Source organism: Polistes dominula, unplaced genomic scaffold, assembly GCF_049000335.1.
Source record: "Polistes dominula isolate Pdom_NZ unplaced genomic scaffold, Pdom_raw_medaka contig_33, whole genome shotgun sequence".
Taxonomy (NCBI): domain Eukaryota; kingdom Metazoa; phylum Arthropoda; class Insecta; order Hymenoptera; family Vespidae; genus Polistes; species Polistes dominula.
Genome location: NW_028300998.1, coordinates 540,053 through 558,998, shown reverse-complemented (window position 1 = coordinate 558,998; position 18,946 = coordinate 540,053). Strand labels below are relative to the sequence as shown.

The following is an 18,946-nucleotide window of genomic DNA, read 5'->3' as shown; positions in this document are numbered from 1 at the left end:
TATATATATATATAAATCTCTTGTTTAATCATTGTATGAGTCTTTATACAAAAATAACGATTACATTTATTTAAAGTAACACTTTTTAGACACATTACTAAATATCTTATCTAATTGCAAAATATACATATAATACTGATAACACGTTTATTATTTAAACAAAGATACAAGTGAACAAATGAACAACAATTTCTACACATCTTAAATCATGTTCTATTGGTTAAATCCAAAAAGTTATTATTATTATTATAAATATGAGATTTGTTAAATGCTTTTATGTACTCTCTACATGGTTCGATAAATGAATGGTAAAAAAAACTCTTCTCAAAAAAAAAAAAAAAAAAAAAAAAAAAATAGTGCGAGAAACATTAATTTTTTTTATTATAATTATTAAAAAAATTGTTTTTGCTTAAGAACTCGTCACGAGCGAATAAGTTCGTTTTTTTTTCTTTTTTTTTTTTTTAAAGTTTTACTTTTCTAACGATTACTTTTGTTCAATATATGCTTTCATCATTATTGTTTTTAAACGATGAACCATTAATTTATATAACGTTAAAAAAGTATAAAAATAAACATAAAAAAGGAAAACTGAAATATGGGGCTTCTCGTCGATAAACACAAATTTCTTCTAAAATATATTTTTATAGATTTAAATACAAATAGTATAACATTATGAGTGAGATATTTATATACGTAATATATATGTAAAATATTACGTTGAAGAAAACACGAAATTATATTTATATATATATATATATTTTTTTTTTCTTTCAAAATTATGATAATTAACAAGTATTCTTGCGTAAATATCAATTCCGATCGTTTTCAAATTAATAAAATACGTCTTTAATAAAAAGAGAAGATAACGTTTCTTCGATAATAAACTAAATAAAAATACTTGAATCATTAAATATCAGTGATAAAATCAAAAGCATAAATTGCAAATGATATTAACAATTATAAATAACTTTCTAAATCGATCTTGCGTGGTTTGTGCATTAATTAACGGATAGAAAAGATCCTCTTATTGCTATTTTTTGCTCTCATTTTAAACGAATTGTCTAAATCTTCTTTTTATGTATTGTTAATTATCGTCCATAATGATGATGAATCAATTTATATTCCTATAGAATAAATCGTAGTCTAAAGAATATTTTGTAAATTTAACAAAAGCGAATACATACATATATACAAATATATACACACACACACGCACGCGCGCATACATAACAAAAGTGTAATCAATTAAACATTACGCACAAGTATGTGAATTATATTTTTTTTATTTTTAATTTATATATTTGGTCGTCCTCAAAGTTTCTTCTTTCTTCTTTTTTTAAAATAATTTTACGCGCACAATATTTTTTATGTTGAATAATTATACAGTAAAGAAAAAGGGGATAATCTAGAGTATAATTGATATTATTTAATAAAATAACATAAAAAATATTACGCATACAATATTGTGCAACTTGTCATCAAGAAAAAGGAAGAAATTTTTGGGACGAGCTAATATTGAAGACTCATCAATAATTTAATATGAGGACTCATCAATAATTTCTAATTGATGATGTAAATTCATAAATAATGTTATACGTGTTATTAAACTAATTTTCAATTAATTATCAATCGTTGCGCGTCTAAAAATTGTTTAATTCTATTTAAATTTCTGCAACCCTTAAATTTAGTTGCGCGACCACCATAGAATTACGAACCACACTTTGAGAAGCTGATTATATATATAAAAATATATAAATATAAATAAAATATATACACATACACGTGCTATACAATACACAAACTAATAAATAGACAAATCTATTATTTACATACATATATAAATTTTGACGCTTATGTTCCTCGATGAAGAAAACAATTAATGACGGATTATAATTATGTTTGACAAAAAAATAATGACAGGAAGTACGTAATGATCATGAAATTGTCCCCTGATATTATATATATATACATAAACAAAAGACATACACTCGGTTTTTTTAAAACAAGAGAGTCGCAAATGTTATGATATCCAAAAGAAATCATTTAAGTTATTTAAAATTGTACGACAATGCAAATAAAAGAGTTAATTCATGTTTAGCGATAATTTTATGATAGTAGTGATATTTTTTTGTTTTTAAATAAATAAATGAAGAGTGTCAATTTTTTTTTGTTTTTTTTTTTTTTTCATTTATTTTTACTATTCTTTTTACAAAGTAGATGAATTCCATTGAATTTTCAATCTGATCAATGAAATCTAATTATTTTCATTTAATCGTTGAATCATGAATTTCATTTGAATCGTGTACTTTTTGTTTTTGAAATTTATTTGAACATTTGAATTAATTGAACATTATTTAAAAAAAAAAAAAATTTATTTCCTTATAATAAAAGAAGATAAAAAGAACAAATAAGTAAGTATATTTATTATGGAAAGATAATAATCTTTCTCTTATTTTTAGATAGTAGAGAATTCGTTTAAAATTACATTTAAAAATTACATATAAAAAATATAAATAAACTTATAAACAAATTTAGTGATCGTTGAGATTGCAAAAATACAATAATCACAAGTATTAATAAATAATTCAACACATACACAAAATCACACAAATATGGTCTTCTAACATTTCAATTTTATTTATGATAAAATATATTTTATCAAAAAAAAGACAAATTATCAACACATATGCTTATATTTTTCTTCAATTTATTATTATTATTATTAATTCGTGATTTTTAAATATAAATAAATATGAATCATTATCGCAACGATGTTAAGTCCTTGTTAATCTTTCGTGATTTACTCTTAAGGGCCTTATTCCGATTTATAAAAATTGGTGCAATTCGTTGATCATCAAAAAGAGGATTAATATTTTATCGAGAAAATGAAAAATGATTGATTAATCATTTTTTATCTTAACGCTTAGTCAACGGACGTTAAATTTTCATGCTCGGGCAGCTAAATTTTGTTGTTTCGCATTGCTAATGTAAATAAGGAAGATCCTCCCCCATCGGTTGTGCATTGACATCATTTAAAATTGAGAGATTCCCCATAAGGGGAGTAAAGTATTAATTTACAGTTAATTCAGTTTTCATTATCAATCTTTTCTTATCTTCTAATCGAAATAATGCAAATTTCATTGTTAATAACTGTATGCCTTAATTATATTTATTATATACAGTAATCCCTTCAATTATGGGTAATTGATTCGATAAAAACAGTGCATAATTGGAACCATGACAAAAAGTTACTTAAAAAATAAGGATTTATTCTACATTCTCTCAAATATATACATATTTAGCTTTTAATGGGATAAAAAAATTAATTTACGCGAATATGAAATAAATTTGTTCTATGGTGGAATCTTCGAAATGATTTTTACATAACACATTGTGATGACATATGAGCTCTGGTATACATAAATCAAGCATGTTAAAATAATCAACGTAAATAGAGGAATCACTGTATATATATATATTTATATATATATGTAAGAAAAAATGATTTATTTATTGTAAATTCAAAACAAAAACAACAATCTCTTTCATAATAATATAATTATTTAAAAAAATTTATATAGAAAGAAGAAGATATGATGTCAAAAAGTTGTAATAATAATACTTCCATTTTATTAGCTTATACATATATGTTTTGTGAAAATATTTTACTCTTTTGATTTAATTTTCTCACAAAATACATGTAAACAAGGAATAGTTAAACTTAAATAAATAGGTTTGATTTGATAACCTAATTTAATTATAATTATACTATTTGTTATTATAATATAATATATATAAAGACCCATGATAAATCATTTAATATATTTTAGAAATGAAAAATGTTATATTGTATTTTATTATCACTTATCCACTTATTTCAAATCAACATTCAAAATAAAACATTGTTTTCAATTCATTATATAGTATAAAAGCAATTTTGTTAGTGTAATTTATTTCAAGATATAAAATTTAGTAATATACTTATCAAACTCAAAAGCGCGATACACTTAGATAACAATCTTTTTGATTTATTGAGTATCGCTTATACATTAATAAATTATAATATTAAGAATTAAAGCATCGTTTACTTAAATTATAATTCATAATAATTAAACATGTTAAAGAATGTACATGAAGCTAATCCTAAGACTCCTTTCACCCTAATAATATAATATTTACTGATGGCGTTAGCTTGATCTTTGTGATTGTTGGGACTGTGGTTTGTTACGGTGTTCATAATTGACAAGTCTCTGACCCACGAGATACTTGTCATTTTTAATATGTTCATATAATTTTTTAAATTGACGTATTTGAAAGTAAATGACTATACAAACCAAACTTACTAGGAGTAAGAAAGGGTATAAACGTCTAGCAATAAGTATTTGTGTTTGGAGATTGGTAACAAATAGTGGCACTATTCCATAAGCCACAGCATAAGGAACAGCTAGGGCAAGGCCAAAACAACATATAACTGGTGCTGCTAATTCTGTAATTACAAATTTTAAATCCATTTCTCTTATTCCTTCATTATATGCTCTTTCAATTGCTAAACGTATTCTCCAATCAGGACCCATCATGGTAAGAGCGGTTGCTATTTTAGTATATAGAACACCCAAAGCCCAGTCTTGCCATATAAAAAGAACAGGATTTTGTTCTAAAGGCACCCGCAATGGAACGACAACAACTAATTCAAGAAGAAGACCAAATAATAGTGGAATAACTCCAACGAGCAAAACAGATGCAACTGAAGCTTTCAATCCCAAAATAACCCAATGCTTTACTTTATCAAGTATGGCCCTACGACCACGTGGTAACCACGAAAAAGCTAATGCCAAACCTCGTACAGCAGCCCAACATACATACGTTCCACAGGCTACTGTATATACTTCGTGTACTCTTCCGAATAAAGCAGTCATACTTTCATCTCCATCTGGAAATAATGAATATTTTTTTTTAATCAAAATCATAACTCAAAATTTGACACTGTTTTATATTAAATAATAGTTTTAAATATAAATCTAAGTTTACCAGAACCAGTTAATGTAGGTGGTAATACAGGTGGCGATGGCGCAGGTGCTCCGACCATCCATAATGCCATTACTCTTCTTCCTAACCAAGCGGGAAGAGTCATAGCAATTAAACTAGCTATAACGAGTGAAATACAAACACAACATAGAAGACCAATCAGGCGAGCAGGAAACCATCGTGGTCTAGTATATGGTTGGAAACTAGTTGGATTTTCTCTTTGCATTAGTGCCTGATGAGCTGCTCCTAAATCTGGATGTTGTGGTTCCTCAATAACTGCTGGACCTGGTTCCTCTACTTGATCGCCTAATAAATATGATTGAAGATCTAACATCCATGCAACAACTCGACACCATCCTCTTATAAGGGCTTTTAACCATGTGCGTGTATGAGATTGTTCCAAGAGTGCAGGAAGGATGACTTGTAGTAAAAGTAGTTCCAAGGATAGCTCGCTCACCTAATTTTAAACATGGAATATTTTATTTGGATAATACTAACATAAATGGATTAATGCATGATGGATGATGCACTTTTGATAAGATTAATTTTACCTGAGCTTCACTTTGAACAGTGACTGTATATGGCAAAAATCCTGGCCAAGCCCATCTCAATAATTTTATTGGTAACCACAACATTAATAAAATAGCTGTACCAAAAATGATTGCAGATGCAACAAGTCTTCGCACGTGTCTCAAAATTGGAAGATGTATCATCTCTTGTATTGGAGAAAAGTCAGGATCGTTTAAATTTCTCAAAAACCAAAGTACTCCAGGTCGCAAAACTTCTCGTAAAAGTAGTATAAATGATGCAAAATAATATATGTAAACCATTCCTAATAACCAGTGAATAAACATAGAGGTGCCAGGAGCAAGGCTGAAAGACGCTTCTCTATCTCGTAGTGTTGCGTCAAACATTGCTAATGAACATATGTCCAACCACCAGCCACAAACTAATGGAAGCACTCCAATTTCAACTACCGACAGTAGAGAAACTTTGACTATAACATAACAGAGTCCAAGAATTCTCTGAGATCGTTGAAAACCTAATAAAGCTGCAAGAGTGTGACAAACGACTAAACACACTCCGATGACACAATAACCACACAATGTAGTTACTAAACCTTCAAAATGAGAAGCCGCGGCATGTTCTTGTAATCCTAATCCTGCTATAGCAAAATGCCCAATATGATAGGGACAGAAAGCAAATACCTGAAATTATATAGAATTTTAATTAAAGTAATAAAACCGATATAAAGACGATAAATATTCTTAAATTTAACATTAACAAAATATTGTGTAAATAATAGAATATCAAAAGAACTTACCATAATAAATAGTGTATTTAATGATACAACCCAGAAGACATGTTCTAAAAATACAAGTGAACCATCCAATCCCAACAGACGTTCCCAAGTTAATTCTTCTGCTGGTCTGTCCCAGTCCATAGGGTTCCAATTAGCTTCCTCTGCTTCTCCTTGGGCTTGACCTTGTACTTGACCTCTCCAACCATCACCAATTGCAGGATTGGGATGTTCAGCATCAGCATTCACTTCTTCTCTATGAGGGATTGGTGGTTCTACGTCTCTTCCTAAACCTTCCATCTCTTCCATTCTTGCATCATTAATTGGATTATCCCCTAGTTCATGATATAGAGGATGTGCTATATTAGCTTCTACATTTGCTAAACCTAAAAGAGATTATAATATTTTTGACAAATTTATTCTCTAATTTATTTATTCACATATGTAAATTCGAAAATAATTAAATTACCTTCATGATTAGGTTCGCCTTCCTGAGGTACAAGTGGATCATCAACAAAAGGTGGTACATTATTATTATCTTGTGCTTCTTCTGGCTGATTTACCTGTTGTTCTTGAATTTGTTGAGCTGCTATTACAGCTACTGCTGGTGCTGGATTATCAATTGGAGGTATTTGAATATTATCTCTTTCTAACCAATCTGGACCACCAGCATGTAAGATTTGTTCTCGTAACCATACCAAACCAATAAATGCAAATAATGTACAAGTTACTACAAAGCAACCATGAAACACATCTGATGATATGTTTTCTGTAGATAATATATCCATTGGTAATGACATTATCTAAAATTGAGATATAAGAAATAGTTGTTAAAATTATGACATTAATGTTAAAAGATATATTTTTTCTTTAAATATAGATTATTAGAATAAATATTTCTTACTCTAACTAAATCAAAAGGTCCACTGAAGAGAGCTCTATATGTTCGGCAAGCTGTTAATGGAACAACTCCAAGCCAAGCAATAGCTACCAAAGTATAATGTAGCCAGTATTTAACAGCTGTGATAATACTTGAAAACAAACCACCAACAACATCTCTTAATGGTAAACGTCGTGGCATATCTGGACTATATATAGGTGTAAATGAAAAACGATATCCACAAAGTTCACAATATTCTTTCCGTGAATATCGCATCCACTGCACTAAACATTCTTGGTGAATCCATTTAATACTACCAGTGCAAATACATGGATGAAAAAGTGGTCTATCAGCGAAACCTTCTGACCGGCAAACCCGGCAGATATCTGTACCTAACATGTCCTCCGTCATGTTTGGTTTGGAAACTTAGATCTTGTATAAATTATTCTGGTACAAGTTGTATAATAGTACTGAAAAAGAAAAATCATTTTAAAATTAAACACTTCAAGTATATTATACATCTCTTATTATTTATATATATAATACAAAATATATAATAGAATCAATATACAAAGAAAAAAAATTGTAAATTGCTTTTCTGTAATTATTCAAATAATGTCGATATATCAACAGCAATTGAATGACGAAGGAAATATATAACGTTGCGACAAAAACTAAATACTCATTCACAAAAATAATATATATATATATATATATATAAAGAATACAAAATATAATAGAATCAATATAGAAATAAAAAAAAAATTGTAAATTGCTTTTCTATTAATTAATAAAATAATGTCGATATATCAACTACAATTATATGACGAAGGAAATATATAATGTTGCGACAAAATCCAAATACTCATTCACAAAAATAATCAAATCTATTATAAAATAATCTGCTACATAGACGTACGTATTAAATAACATTGGCTTTAATATATAATGTAATATATATATATTAATAACGTTTAATATATAATATATTGTAACGTTATTAATATTATATCGTGATCTACTTACGTATACGTAGATAAAAATACTAAAAATCCAAAAATATTATGCTAAATATTGAAAAAAACGTCTATGTTGCTATATGTTGGTTTTTTTTTCTTTCAATCATGATCACAATCTTAATAACGTTAAAGTCACTATATCATTGAGAACTTTGTTCGCATTTATATACAATATATTTCATATAATTTCCTTTTCTCAAACAATCAAAATATAAAAGAAGGTTGATATATATATATATATATATATTTTATGTATGTGTGTATGTGTATATATATGTATATCACAATATAAAACAAATCATATGTATGATATAATTTTCGGATTTATAAAAAAAAGTTGAAAAATTCATTTGAATTATCAATACACGAAACAATTCAATTAAGCACTAGATATACTTAATAGTTACTGCAAATTAATCAACAAGAATGCCAATACCCATTAGATGCGTTCGACATATTTAGATTCTTCTCGACGTTAGTGTCGCTAGTGTTCCTTCAAAGTCATTTGTAATGTATAGTAGATTACCATTACATATTTTTGATATTGTATATATAGTGACAGATGTTTAAATCAAACCTATCAAAGCGACTTTTTGCTTACAAAATAAAGATAATTAATATTTAAAATTTAGATAAAAAATTATTTTAAAATGAAGTACTATTAATTGAAAACAAGTATAATAAATATAAATAATAAAACTTGGAGTAACAATTTTTAAAGTAAACTTTAAACATATTTCTAATTAGGGTTATTTCTGACTTGTATGTAGGAAATAAAGAAAGATTTCTAATTCTAATAATAGTTTAATGAATTTCGTGTTTATTTATAATATACCATCTTTATATGCAAGAGATCATGATTTAATAAATTTATAAATCAATCAATCAAATGTTTAATATAACTATATTATAAAATTTATGATATAAATAAAAGTTGAAATGATTTATAAATAAACATTAACATTGTATTATTAAAAATATATTTTATATAGTATTCAAGTATATTTTATATTCTTCTTCTTCTTCTTCTTCTTCTTTCTTCCAAATAGGCACAATTGCTTGTTCCTCATCGCGACTCGTCAGGTTTTTACGTTGGGCAGGAAGCTAATCTAACCTTTCAACGACAGAGGTAGAAAAACAAGAGAACGAACGCTGTATATAAAAAGTGTCCGTCATATGTCAAAAAAATAAAGTTTTAGTCCAGAGTGCGCTGTAGTAGGGTGAGTCAATGTTACAATTGCAACATAACCACTAAGCTACACAATCTACTCAGTGTTCATGCAAGCGGATTCATATTCAAAGTAGTAAATTATTATTTGTTTAATATTTCAAAAGATGGATAATCTTCCACGTGTTTTGATCATAAGTACAGTGTGTGGTAAAGCTACTGAAATTGCTCAAAGTAAGTAATGATAAAAGTGTATATATATATTATTAGTTCTTTTGATGTTTTTTTCTTTTATATGACACATATTTATTTCTAATGTTAATTTAATATAGAAATAGGAAAGGAACAAATATCAAGGCATTCACATGAAGACGATATAGACTATTATTTATGGAATATCAATAATAAATATTATACATCACAGATATTATTATGCGCAACAGAAAATCCACATATCAACATACCAACAGAAGGAATACAAGCATTAATTTTGTATCATGATCCACAAGCTGTAAGACATTAAGTTTTCATGATACACTCTCTACAATAGGGTCAATAAAATTATCAAAATAATTTTGTAACCCTGATTATCTTAGGATAATGCAGAACAAAATTTAGATCAATGGTCATCCTTAATCTCTTCCCTCTCTGAAGCCGATGTATTATTATTTACATGCAATGCAATATCAAATGTGGATGTTAAAGATAAAAGTAAGAGCGTATAAAATTACTTTTTAATTTTCATTGATACAGTTTAATAATATTTGTTTTTATAATGCATTACAGTAATTACATGGTGCATAAATAAAAAATTTGAATTAGTTGAACTGCTTGAATCAGATTCCACAGAAAATTTACAATATGACTCAGAACATAATACATATGGAATTGAAAGAATTATTGAAGCTCTACATGCGCATATATGGCCAAATATTTTATTAAAAGGTAAATACATATGTATTCATAGAAATACACAATTAACAAATTTGAAACAGGTAATGTAATGTTATGTCATCTTAAATTCTTTAGTTGAATATCAATGACGTAGTTTAACGTCATTTTAAAATATATTATTAAACGTTGGTAACGTAATCGTATGCAATTCAATATTAAATTTTAATTGTTCATTTGTTTGCTTGTTCAGTTTTGTTTTACTGTAAAATATTTATTTTTATGATATTTTCTTGTTAAACTTGTAAATTTAAATATTTCTTAATTTTGTAATAAATCTTATATTTTAAATTATCTTATATATATAAGATAGTTATCCAACTAAACATCTTGCCTGAATAATACCAGTCGCAAATTTGTTAACATTGATTGCAATTTTATGATGTATATATAATTATTATAGGAAAACCTTCTAATGTTGATGAAAAAGAATCAAATTTAGATCAAGTAACAAATAAAATAGAAAATATTCAACTAACTCATAATCCAACGGAATACCCTAATGGTGCAACTATTTTTGGTAATATTTATAATTATTCTAGTTTATTTATAATATAATTAGAATATATTTGAATTAAAATATTGAATAAATATTTAATAGATGCCATGATGGATGATGAAGATACACACTTTAGTGATTTATTTGTACATTTAATGACAATGAAAGAACATGCAGCTTCTTTGCCTACAAATGAAAGACGTCTAACAGCAGAGAAATTAGTCACTGCTTTTTGGAAATTAATGGGTGAAGATTCAGAAATATACGACTGAATTAAATATAATTTGTAAATTAATAATAAAAGTATTAGTATATATGCATTTTAAAATGAAAAAGAAATACGTTAATTTAAAAGAAATAATTAATTTAATTATGATAAAAAATAAATTTCTCAATCAATGTAAAAATTTTCTATTCACACAGTTGATGATTAATAATGCTGTTGCCTTATATATCTTGCGATAAAGAAATAATTAAAGATTATAAATAATGTTATTTATATTTTATGAAAAATTTGGCAGTAATCTATTTACAATGAAATTAATATAATAACTTTAATTATTATAGATTATATGTATACTTATAAAAATAAATGTAATTACACCTATTAGTTTATGTAACAAATTAATATCTAATAGATGTTAACTTTTAATAAGTGTGATATTTGAAATGCATATTTTTCGTGATTCAAATTAATTAAGTAATTATATATTTTTACTATTTTTTTTTTTTTTAAGGTTACATTATTAATATTGTTTAAGTATAAAATGTGTATATATATATATTGATAAAATTATGATTACAACATACTATTAAACAATTTATACACTTATCTCTTCAATAACATTATTCCGTTTGTTTAGAAAATGCATTTTTCAATAGATACAAAGCTTTCAATTTATTTGCAATAGAATCTAATTCGCAATGTATGTTTGCTACTTTTGCAGCAAGGTATACTGATTCTTGAAAATATTTTTGAGCAGTTCTTAAATTTCGTGGAACCAAAACACCAAACCATTTGATAGGATTTTGAATATCTTCGTTGAATTCATTTTCTTTTCTTAGACTAATGTCGAAAGAAGGTGTTTTACCATCCGATTCTTCTGTAAACTTAGATTCAAGTTCAAATAGGGATGATATATTCTCCATATTAACTGGAATTTGGAGAATACTAACGTTTTCTTTGCCACTGATATATCTTGCTTTAGCTAATTCTATATGTCCAGAACGAAGTAGTAATTCCATTTGAACATTGGTAGAAACTTTTTCCTCGATTAATTCCAAATTACGTAAAACAAGTTTATCAATAGCATTGCATATGTCATCTACATTTTTCTCCATATTTACGAATGTTTATTATTTCTTTTTTAACATTTATAATCTTTAAATATATTTTATTAATATATAGATATATATAATAATGTTAATTTAATACAAAATGTAGAACATGTTAAAATTTTTAATAAATAAGCATTTTACCTGAAATGGAAAAAATATAATATAATAAATATCATATAAATTTGTTGATAAATCACATTTGTATTAAAGTGTAAGTAGAAAATAAAACAAGAGTTTTGTTACTTTTTCCAAAGAAATAATTATAAGAATTTTGTACAAATTTTTAAGAAAAATATTTATATATATATGTTTATGTTTATATTTATTATTAAAAATGAAAAATTAAGTACATACCAAAATATGTAATAATAAGACAATGCGTGACAAACAAATAATGATTTTCTAATTATTACACGTATATACTTTGGAATACTTCATAAATAATTTTGTCACGTGCTAAGACAATAAAATTTTTATGCCATATTAGTAAATTCATAACCAATCAGTTTTCATCATGTCCACGCGCATCACGAAAACATGCGTTTGTCAAAATTTTATAACAAATTTAGAACATTTTATAAATTTCTTGAAAAATCATAAAAATATTTTATTCAATGGAATATGAATATTACCATTATGTATTTATCAATGATTTCATTAACCATAAATTTTCTTTAATATTATCCATAATATTACAATAAAATCAATGGCGTCTCAACTTGTGTATTGTGTGTTTCAGAAGTGACTATTAGTAATTTAATTTGAATTATTTTTACAATGGCTGTTAAAGAAAAGTCTGCAGAATCTACTGATGAAATAGAATGGAATGTAGAAAATGAAATTAATCTTTTTTTCGCTATGAATGGTCATAAACCAGTTGGTAAGAATAAATAAATAAATAAATTAAGGTTATGTTCGTTAACCTTTATAGCCTTAACCTTAACCCGTTTTATTATTGTTACCTTATAATTTGTATTTACGTGCGAATCTTTTCTTTTAAATGTATTAAAATATGATAGATATTACAGATAATGATATTAAAGTAGTAAAGTATGATATTTTTTAGGTATCAACAAATATTTTCACATGATATGTATACGAGAAAAATTTCGTGGTGCTATTCATAAAAATGTTTCGTTGAAAACAATTTGGGACCATTTAGAATCAATGTACGATCTTATGGCTCTAGTAAGTTATAATATTTTATAGATAATTTTGTAGATGTTATTATTAAAATATTTAATTCTATAACTTATTGTTATTAATTTTGTATTGAATTTTCTTTAATACAAATAGGATGAAATGGAAGATTTGCCATTTCCAAGTCATGAAATGGATTTTTCACTTCCCGAATCAGAATATTTGGGATCATTAAAACTGAGGAAAAAGGAGGAGCAAGAAAGCAAATTTAAAGAACAAAGAGATAAATATAAAGAAATAAAAAAAGAAAAAGATATAAGGGAGTCATTTAAAAAAGAAACTACGTTACGCGATATCAAAGGATCCAAAGATCTTGAAAAGAAAAAGGAAGATATTAAGAAATATGTTAAAGAAATAGATATAAAAAAAGATAAATTAAGAGATATGAAAGATTCAAGAAAAGAACATAAACTTTCTAAAGGCAGATCTAAAGGGAAGGATGAAATGGAAGAAATTGGTACTTTTAGAACTATTCTCAAGCTATAAATTTGAATTTTTTAAAAATGTTTTCTCTCAATTTTATCATGTATATATTATTTTCTATTTTAAGCATCAAATGTAAAAAAAGAACGCAAGGATTCTGATTCAAGTCGTGAAAGTTTAAAAAGAGGTCCAAAGAGACCAACTAGACAAAGCGTTGATAGTTCATCCAAAGCTTCTTCCAGTCCACGTGATACACCACCATTAAAACGTAGAAGGATATAACATATTTTGTTTACAAAATAATATTACCATTTGAATATAAGATTAAGAGAAGATATATATACCTATTTATTTTTTTAAAAATGTTAAGATTTTTTTATGTTATAAGTAATGATATTTCAAACGTTATTTCTATCATTTTGTATAACTGGAGTGTACTTGTACTTGTATATACTTGTAAACGATTTTTCATTTTTACACTGTAAATACATTAATATAATTAGTGAATTGTATAGTTAATTATTTTGTTTTTTTTTTTAACTATAAGAGTAATGAATTTTCTTCTTAAAAGAAGAATTGTTTTTTTATTATTAATTGCTTTTGGTCAAAATAATACATTACCTCAATTTAACACTATTATAGAATAAAATATGTTATATAGACATCCTCATGTGTGTAATAATATATCTTTTTTTTTTTTTTTGACTATGTTACATAGTAATCTTAAATGTTAGAAATTAAAAATAGGAAACAAAAATAAATAACACTTTATATTGATGATTACCAGATAAGATTTATTACAGAATTCATAGTGTGAATGTAGTTGAACATAAAGTTAGATCAATCCATCCATCTCATTGATCTATTACTTTCCAGTAGTTATTACAATTAGATTTCTTCCAGTGACAGTTAGATTGATAATCCACTTCAAAAGAGGAGTATTGGAATGATGTGATTTCATATTTGGTAATCCTTTTATATTACATTTAATATAAAGATTAAATTCTTCATCGTAGTCTTCTAGCTTCTCTCTCCGATTCCAATAAGGTTAGGAGATCACCTTCTCGTACCGGTCCTTTCACATTTCTGATGATTTGTCTGTTTTGTTCACCCAGAAATTCAACTTTTACTTGGGTACACTGTCCTTGTGAACCAGTACGACCCAATACTTTAATTACTCTGGCTAATACGACTGGCTTGTCCATGTTTAATAGCACGTGCTTAATGGATTAACTTGGAAATGTTTTACAAAATAGTAACAGCCAACTTTTGCCTCGTGTACCCCTTAAAGGCGTTTTAAGAAAGAGGAAGAACTGTTTGATTATGTAGTTAAGATGGAAGTTTCCGTTTAAAACCTAAAGCCTTATTCTTATGAAACGATTCTAATCAATAGTAACATATAAGCATTACGGTGTTCTGATTGGCTTATAAAAACTTGGATAGTCATACATTTTTTCATAGAATAAATATTATTTTTTTAAATGTAAGTATAATATAGTATTAAAAAATTTCGTTAAAATATTATATAAAATTTTATTTAAATTTGAGAATAATTAATTTTTATTTATATATTGGGTTGGCAATTAAGTCATTGTTAGATCTCTGTCAAATGATTTATCCATAGAGATAGATTTTTTCTATGGTAGAAACACAGGAGAAAAAAATGTAAGAAATAATTAATACTTATTTCTGCCACTAGGGCGGCATGACGATCAGTGTGATTGTAACATGTCAACAAATTTTTGAATTTCAGTCATATTAACCTGCCTGAAATTCATAGAGTTGATAGTTAATATAATTATTTAAATTTTTTTTTAAATAAAAAAAATCGTCAGTTGGCTGTATGTCGGTGGAAAAGCAGTCAGCTGACACATTAAAAGGTATGCTGGCCGCCCGGTCTCTTTTGTGTCACAGCTGATGGGTTTTCCACCGACGTACAGCCGGCTCTTTCTGACGACTTTTTATATTTATATAATAATATAGACTATCATTTATAATAAGTTTCAACCGGGATAAAATAACTAGAAACAACGTATTATTAAGTGATGTTAGAGCCAATCTAAAAATGTCTAACATTAAACCAATTTGTATTATTTGTAAAAAAAGTAATGGAAAATTGACAACTTTTAAAGAAAAGACATTGTGCAAATGTAAGGAAGTTTTAAAAATTCGCCAAGAGAACAAGTTAATTAATAATAATGTTGTGATACCTGAAGAACTGAATGAATTTTATGGATATCACACTGATTGCTACAAACGTTTTACGGCTTTGCCTCCAAAATACAGAGTGTCTACATCAGAACCAACAGTAGAATCGTCTCCTTCGACATCACAGTACGTAAATATTAATTATTATCAATTATTTCTTTTCTACAAAAGCAAATAATACTACGTATATAATAAATAAATTTGTGGTTTCCCAAGTTGATTTGAGTGAATATGTTTTTATTCAAAATTAACCGAAGTTTTACAGAGCGAAGGGAAACAAATATTTGTTGTTTCCTTTCGGAACATGCTGACGCTCTGTAAAACTTCAGTTAATTTTTGCCGATATTTCAAGTTTAAAGTAGTTTTATAAGTTTTGACACGTTATAATTACTTTATAACGTACTTGACATTAAGCCTTGAAAAGGACACCAGAGAATGGTGTCGAAACGTTGACACAATGTTTATTCTTTCAATAGAAACATATTCTCTCTCTCACTTTGGTCTCGTTATCCAAAAGTGAAATAGAGAAAATAAAATACATATTTAATTAAGTATGCATTCTTCAACTTGTATTCTTTTTTCAGAGAACATGATGAAAATCAGAGCGACGATTCTGTCACAAATACTGATTCTCATATACTTTCCGTATCACAAGCAGTGAATGATTTAACTTGGCAGTATGTATATCAATATAAATTATTGATTTTGTATAAGTTTATAAAAAATAAATTTATTCACACACACACACATAAAAATATTTTTCAGGCATATTATTGGAAATCTAAATGATAAAACTAAAATAAAAGAAGTCGTTCAAGATGTTCCAATGGAAAATACAATTGGCGAGTACAAATTTTCCGGTGAATATATTGACGAAGTTGTCGAAGATTTGCGAGCAATTCTGAAGAAATTAACGAAGAATTGTATAGATGTTAAGGTGAGAATTGCTGATGATAGCAATGTAAAACACATGACTTGTTTTTATTGTGGTAAAATTAGAAAAAAAATAAAAGGCAGCGAGGAAAAATTATCTGTGTTTACTAAATTAGGATACGATACGGTGAAAAAAGTCGCACAATTAAGTAACGATGTTGACATGGTGAAGAAACTGAATGATTTTCCATCGGATATAGATGGTTATATAGATAGACTTTACCATAAGAGTTGCAAAGTTGCTTATAATGACAGTCGTCAATCAATTTTAAGAAATGATCTAGAAAAGACAGATTGGCATTTTACAAGAGATGTTCGTGCAGAGGCGTATGAAGTCGTTGAACAATTTGTCCTGGAAAAAATCATCGATGGACAAAACACTATTTCTTTAAAATTTTTGAATGACTTGTTTATTGATCATTTAGAAAAGCACACTGAAGATATTTCAGATTATACTTTTAAGCAATATCATTTAAGAGAACGATTGTTAAAAAAATTTCGTAAAAAAATCAATTTCATAAATTGTAAAGATCAAACTTTTGTGATACCATATACGGCTACGGCTACGTAACATTGTACATCGTAAGTTGGCAGATAATATAAAAATAAACAAATTGATACAGGGCGAGTGTGATGTTTCTGAGTTTTTGATTAAATTTTATAAAAAAGTTTTATCCGGCGTAAGCTATCGACGAAGACATCATCAAAGAACTGTGAGATTAGCTAAATCCTATTCAGAAGATCTTATTTATGGTGTAACAAATGGCCGAATAAAATGTTCTAAACATATCTACCTTGGCATGACTTTGAAGAGTTTAACAAATAATAAAAAATTAGTTAATATTGTAAATCAATACGGTCATTGCTGCAATTACACCTCTCTACAGGGTCTTGAGACTGAAGCAACGTTTTCTTCTTGCGAAGCTTCGGACATTTGTCCAGATGACATTGCACAAGTACCGGGATTACACACTGGTATCGATTTTGATAACTACGATCGCTTTGTTGATACAACATCGGGCAAAGACACCCTTCACGATACCGTGGGAATTATTTTTTAAGATGTAAGTAATTCTGAAAGTGAGGAAGCTGTTGAAAGAGAGGATGACGAAACAACCACAAGTAACATTGACGATGACGTTACGAAACCAAGAAGTACTAAATAAAGGACGCGATACGGTGAAAGAAGTAGCGTAATTAAGTAATGATGTTGACATGGTGAAGAAGCTGAATGATTTTCCATCAAATATAGATAGTTTTTGCCATAAAAGCTGCAAAGTTGCTTATAATAACAGTCGCCAATTAATTTTAAGAAATGTAAAAAAAAAAAAAAAAACTCAATGAACTCATCAACTGTATGAATTTCAGCCGGGTTAAAATGACTGAAACTTAAAAATGTTTTAACGTGTTTTCGGTGCTCCCGTTGGCCCCGTTACTATGCTTTACAGCACAACTAAATTTAACATTTTACAAATTATGGTCAGGGTTAAAAAAATGTCACTGGCTCCCAGGCTATTACTTAGTTGTATCACCAGTTATTCTGTATACGTGAAAAAGTATGAATATAATAAATATTATTTATGTGACTTATTATCGAATATTAGAATATATTTTTTATTATGCAAAAATAAGCTTGAAATGATTTACTGCCATGAGTATATGGCATTCAGTTTATATAAATTATTACTTTTACTATAAAATACCTGTAAAAATATTTGACTTAATTTGAAACTAACATATGAATTACATTTATAATGTATCGTTATAATAAAAGAACAAGTACTTTTTTTTTTTAAAAGAAGCCATTTATACACAATATATTCTTTTTCTCATAGATATTGCACTACTTTTCTGCATTTTAAATATCACTTATGATATTTCAGAATTTGTCATTTTAATTTAAAGTTTGGTTCTAATATAATAATTTTGTCGAACCATGAAATGTTAAAATAAAATTCAATATTATAATGTATATATATATATATAGAGAGAGAGAAAAAAA

The 18,946-nt window shown here is 26.8% G+C and overlaps 6 protein-coding genes across 9 annotated transcripts; 3 read left to right on the top strand and 3 right to left on the bottom strand.

Annotated features, from left to right (window-relative positions):
• Positions 1-439: 439 nt before the first annotated feature.
• MARCH6 (membrane-associated ring finger (C3HC4) 6) lies at positions 440-8,778 on the bottom strand. Of its 4 annotated transcripts, none has more exons than XM_015317283.2 (7): positions 8,661-8,778; positions 7,230-7,675; positions 6,795-7,128; positions 6,350-6,711; positions 5,577-6,233; positions 5,029-5,482; positions 440-4,930 (listed from the first exon to the last, which is right to left on the bottom strand). In XM_015317283.2, exons 2-7 carry the CDS (start codon positions 7,614-7,616, stop codon positions 4,188-4,190), a joined length of 2,937 nt encoding a protein of 978 aa, XP_015172769.1. In that variant the 5' UTR covers positions 7,617-7,675; positions 8,661-8,778; the 3' UTR covers positions 440-4,187. The 4 variants fall into 4 exon arrangements, with proteins under 4 accessions (XP_015172769.1, XP_015172770.1, XP_015172771.1 ...); XM_015317284.2 differs by having other exon boundaries at positions 8,632-8,700; XM_015317285.2 differs by lacking the exon at positions 8,661-8,778 and adding an exon at positions 8,621-8,645.
• A 39-nt stretch (positions 8,779-8,817) lies between these two features.
• Positions 8,818-11,277, top strand: LOC107064531 (alpha- and gamma-adaptin-binding protein p34). Its single transcript, XM_015317286.2, has 7 exons — positions 8,818-8,944; positions 9,274-9,626; positions 9,725-9,903; positions 9,989-10,103; positions 10,179-10,337; positions 10,747-10,863; positions 10,945-11,277. The coding sequence occupies exons 2-7, from the start codon at positions 9,560-9,562 to the stop codon at positions 11,112-11,114; spliced, it is 807 nt and encodes a 268-aa protein (XP_015172772.1). The 5' UTR covers positions 8,818-8,944; positions 9,274-9,559; the 3' UTR covers positions 11,115-11,277.
• A 251-nt stretch (positions 11,278-11,528) lies between these two features.
• Positions 11,529-12,672, bottom strand: LOC107064529 (vacuolar ATPase assembly protein VMA22). The gene is made up of 2 exons (XM_015317281.2): positions 12,535-12,672; positions 11,529-12,321 (listed from the first exon to the last, which is right to left on the bottom strand). Exon 2 carries the CDS (start codon positions 12,181-12,183, stop codon positions 11,689-11,691), a length of 495 nt encoding a protein of 164 aa, XP_015172767.2. The 5' UTR covers positions 12,184-12,321; positions 12,535-12,672; the 3' UTR covers positions 11,529-11,688.
• Positions 12,673-12,923: 251 nt separating this feature from the next.
• On the top strand, positions 12,924-14,310 carry MrgBP (MRG/MORF4L binding protein). The gene is made up of 4 exons (XM_015317279.2): positions 12,924-13,060; positions 13,247-13,368; positions 13,477-13,837; positions 13,931-14,310. Exons 1-4 carry the CDS (start codon positions 12,958-12,960, stop codon positions 14,083-14,085), a joined length of 741 nt encoding a protein of 246 aa, XP_015172765.2. The 5' UTR covers positions 12,924-12,957; the 3' UTR covers positions 14,086-14,310.
• Positions 14,311-14,570: 260 nt separating this feature from the next.
• On the bottom strand, positions 14,571-15,139 carry LOC107064527 (small ribosomal subunit protein eS28). The gene has a single exon (XM_015317277.2). It carries the CDS (start codon positions 15,006-15,008, stop codon positions 14,811-14,813), a length of 198 nt encoding a protein of 65 aa, XP_015172763.1. The 5' UTR covers positions 15,009-15,139; the 3' UTR covers positions 14,571-14,810.
• A 394-nt stretch (positions 15,140-15,533) lies between these two features.
• On the top strand, positions 15,534-17,569 carry LOC107064526 (uncharacterized). Its single transcript, XM_015317276.2, has 3 exons — positions 15,534-16,137; positions 16,596-16,688; positions 16,777-17,569. Exons 1-3 carry the CDS (start codon positions 15,869-15,871, stop codon positions 17,513-17,515), a joined length of 1,101 nt encoding a protein of 366 aa, XP_015172762.1. The 5' UTR covers positions 15,534-15,868; the 3' UTR covers positions 17,516-17,569.
• The last annotated feature ends 1,377 nt before the right edge of the window (positions 17,570-18,946 follow it).

Coding starts and splice junctions, on each gene's coding strand:
- LOC107064526 (XM_015317276.2), top strand. CDS start 15,869: ATGTCTAACATTAAACCAATTTGTATTATTTGTAAAAAAAGTAATGGA. Junction 16,138..16,595: donor TCGTCTCCTTCGACATCACA/GTACGTAAATAT, acceptor TTCTTTTTTCAG/AGAACATGATGAAAATCAGA. Junction 16,689..16,776: donor GTGAATGATTTAACTTGGCA/GTATGTATATCA, acceptor AATATTTTTCAG/GCATATTATTGGAAATCTAA.
- LOC107064529 (XM_015317281.2), bottom strand. CDS start 12,183: ATGGAGAAAAATGTAGATGACATATGCAATGCTATTGATAAACTTGTT.
- LOC107064527 (XM_015317277.2), bottom strand. CDS start 15,008: ATGGACAAGCCAGTCGTATTAGCCAGAGTAATTAAAGTATTGGGTCGT.
- MrgBP (XM_015317279.2), top strand. CDS start 12,958: ATGGCTGTTAAAGAAAAGTCTGCAGAATCTACTGATGAAATAGAATGG. Junction 13,061..13,246: donor GAATGGTCATAAACCAGTTG/GTAAGAATAAAT, acceptor GATATTTTTTAG/GTATCAACAAATATTTTCAC. Junction 13,369..13,476: donor TGTACGATCTTATGGCTCTA/GTAAGTTATAAT, acceptor TAATACAAATAG/GATGAAATGGAAGATTTGCC.
- MARCH6 (XM_015317283.2), bottom strand. CDS start 7,616: ATGACGGAGGACATGTTAGGTACAGATATCTGCCGGGTTTGCCGGTCA. Junction 7,129..7,229: donor GACCTTTTGATTTAGTTAGA/GTAAGAAATATT, acceptor TCTCAATTTTAG/ATAATGTCATTACCAATGGA. Junction 4,931..5,028: donor ACCTACATTAACTGGTTCTG/GTAAACTTAGAT, acceptor CATTATTTCCAG/ATGGAGATGAAAGTATGACT.
- LOC107064531 (XM_015317286.2), top strand. CDS start 9,560: ATGGATAATCTTCCACGTGTTTTGATCATAAGTACAGTGTGTGGTAAA. Junction 9,627..9,724: donor AGCTACTGAAATTGCTCAAA/GTAAGTAATGAT, acceptor AATTTAATATAG/AAATAGGAAAGGAACAAATA. Junction 10,864..10,944: donor TAATGGTGCAACTATTTTTG/GTAATATTTATA, acceptor AATATTTAATAG/ATGCCATGATGGATGATGAA.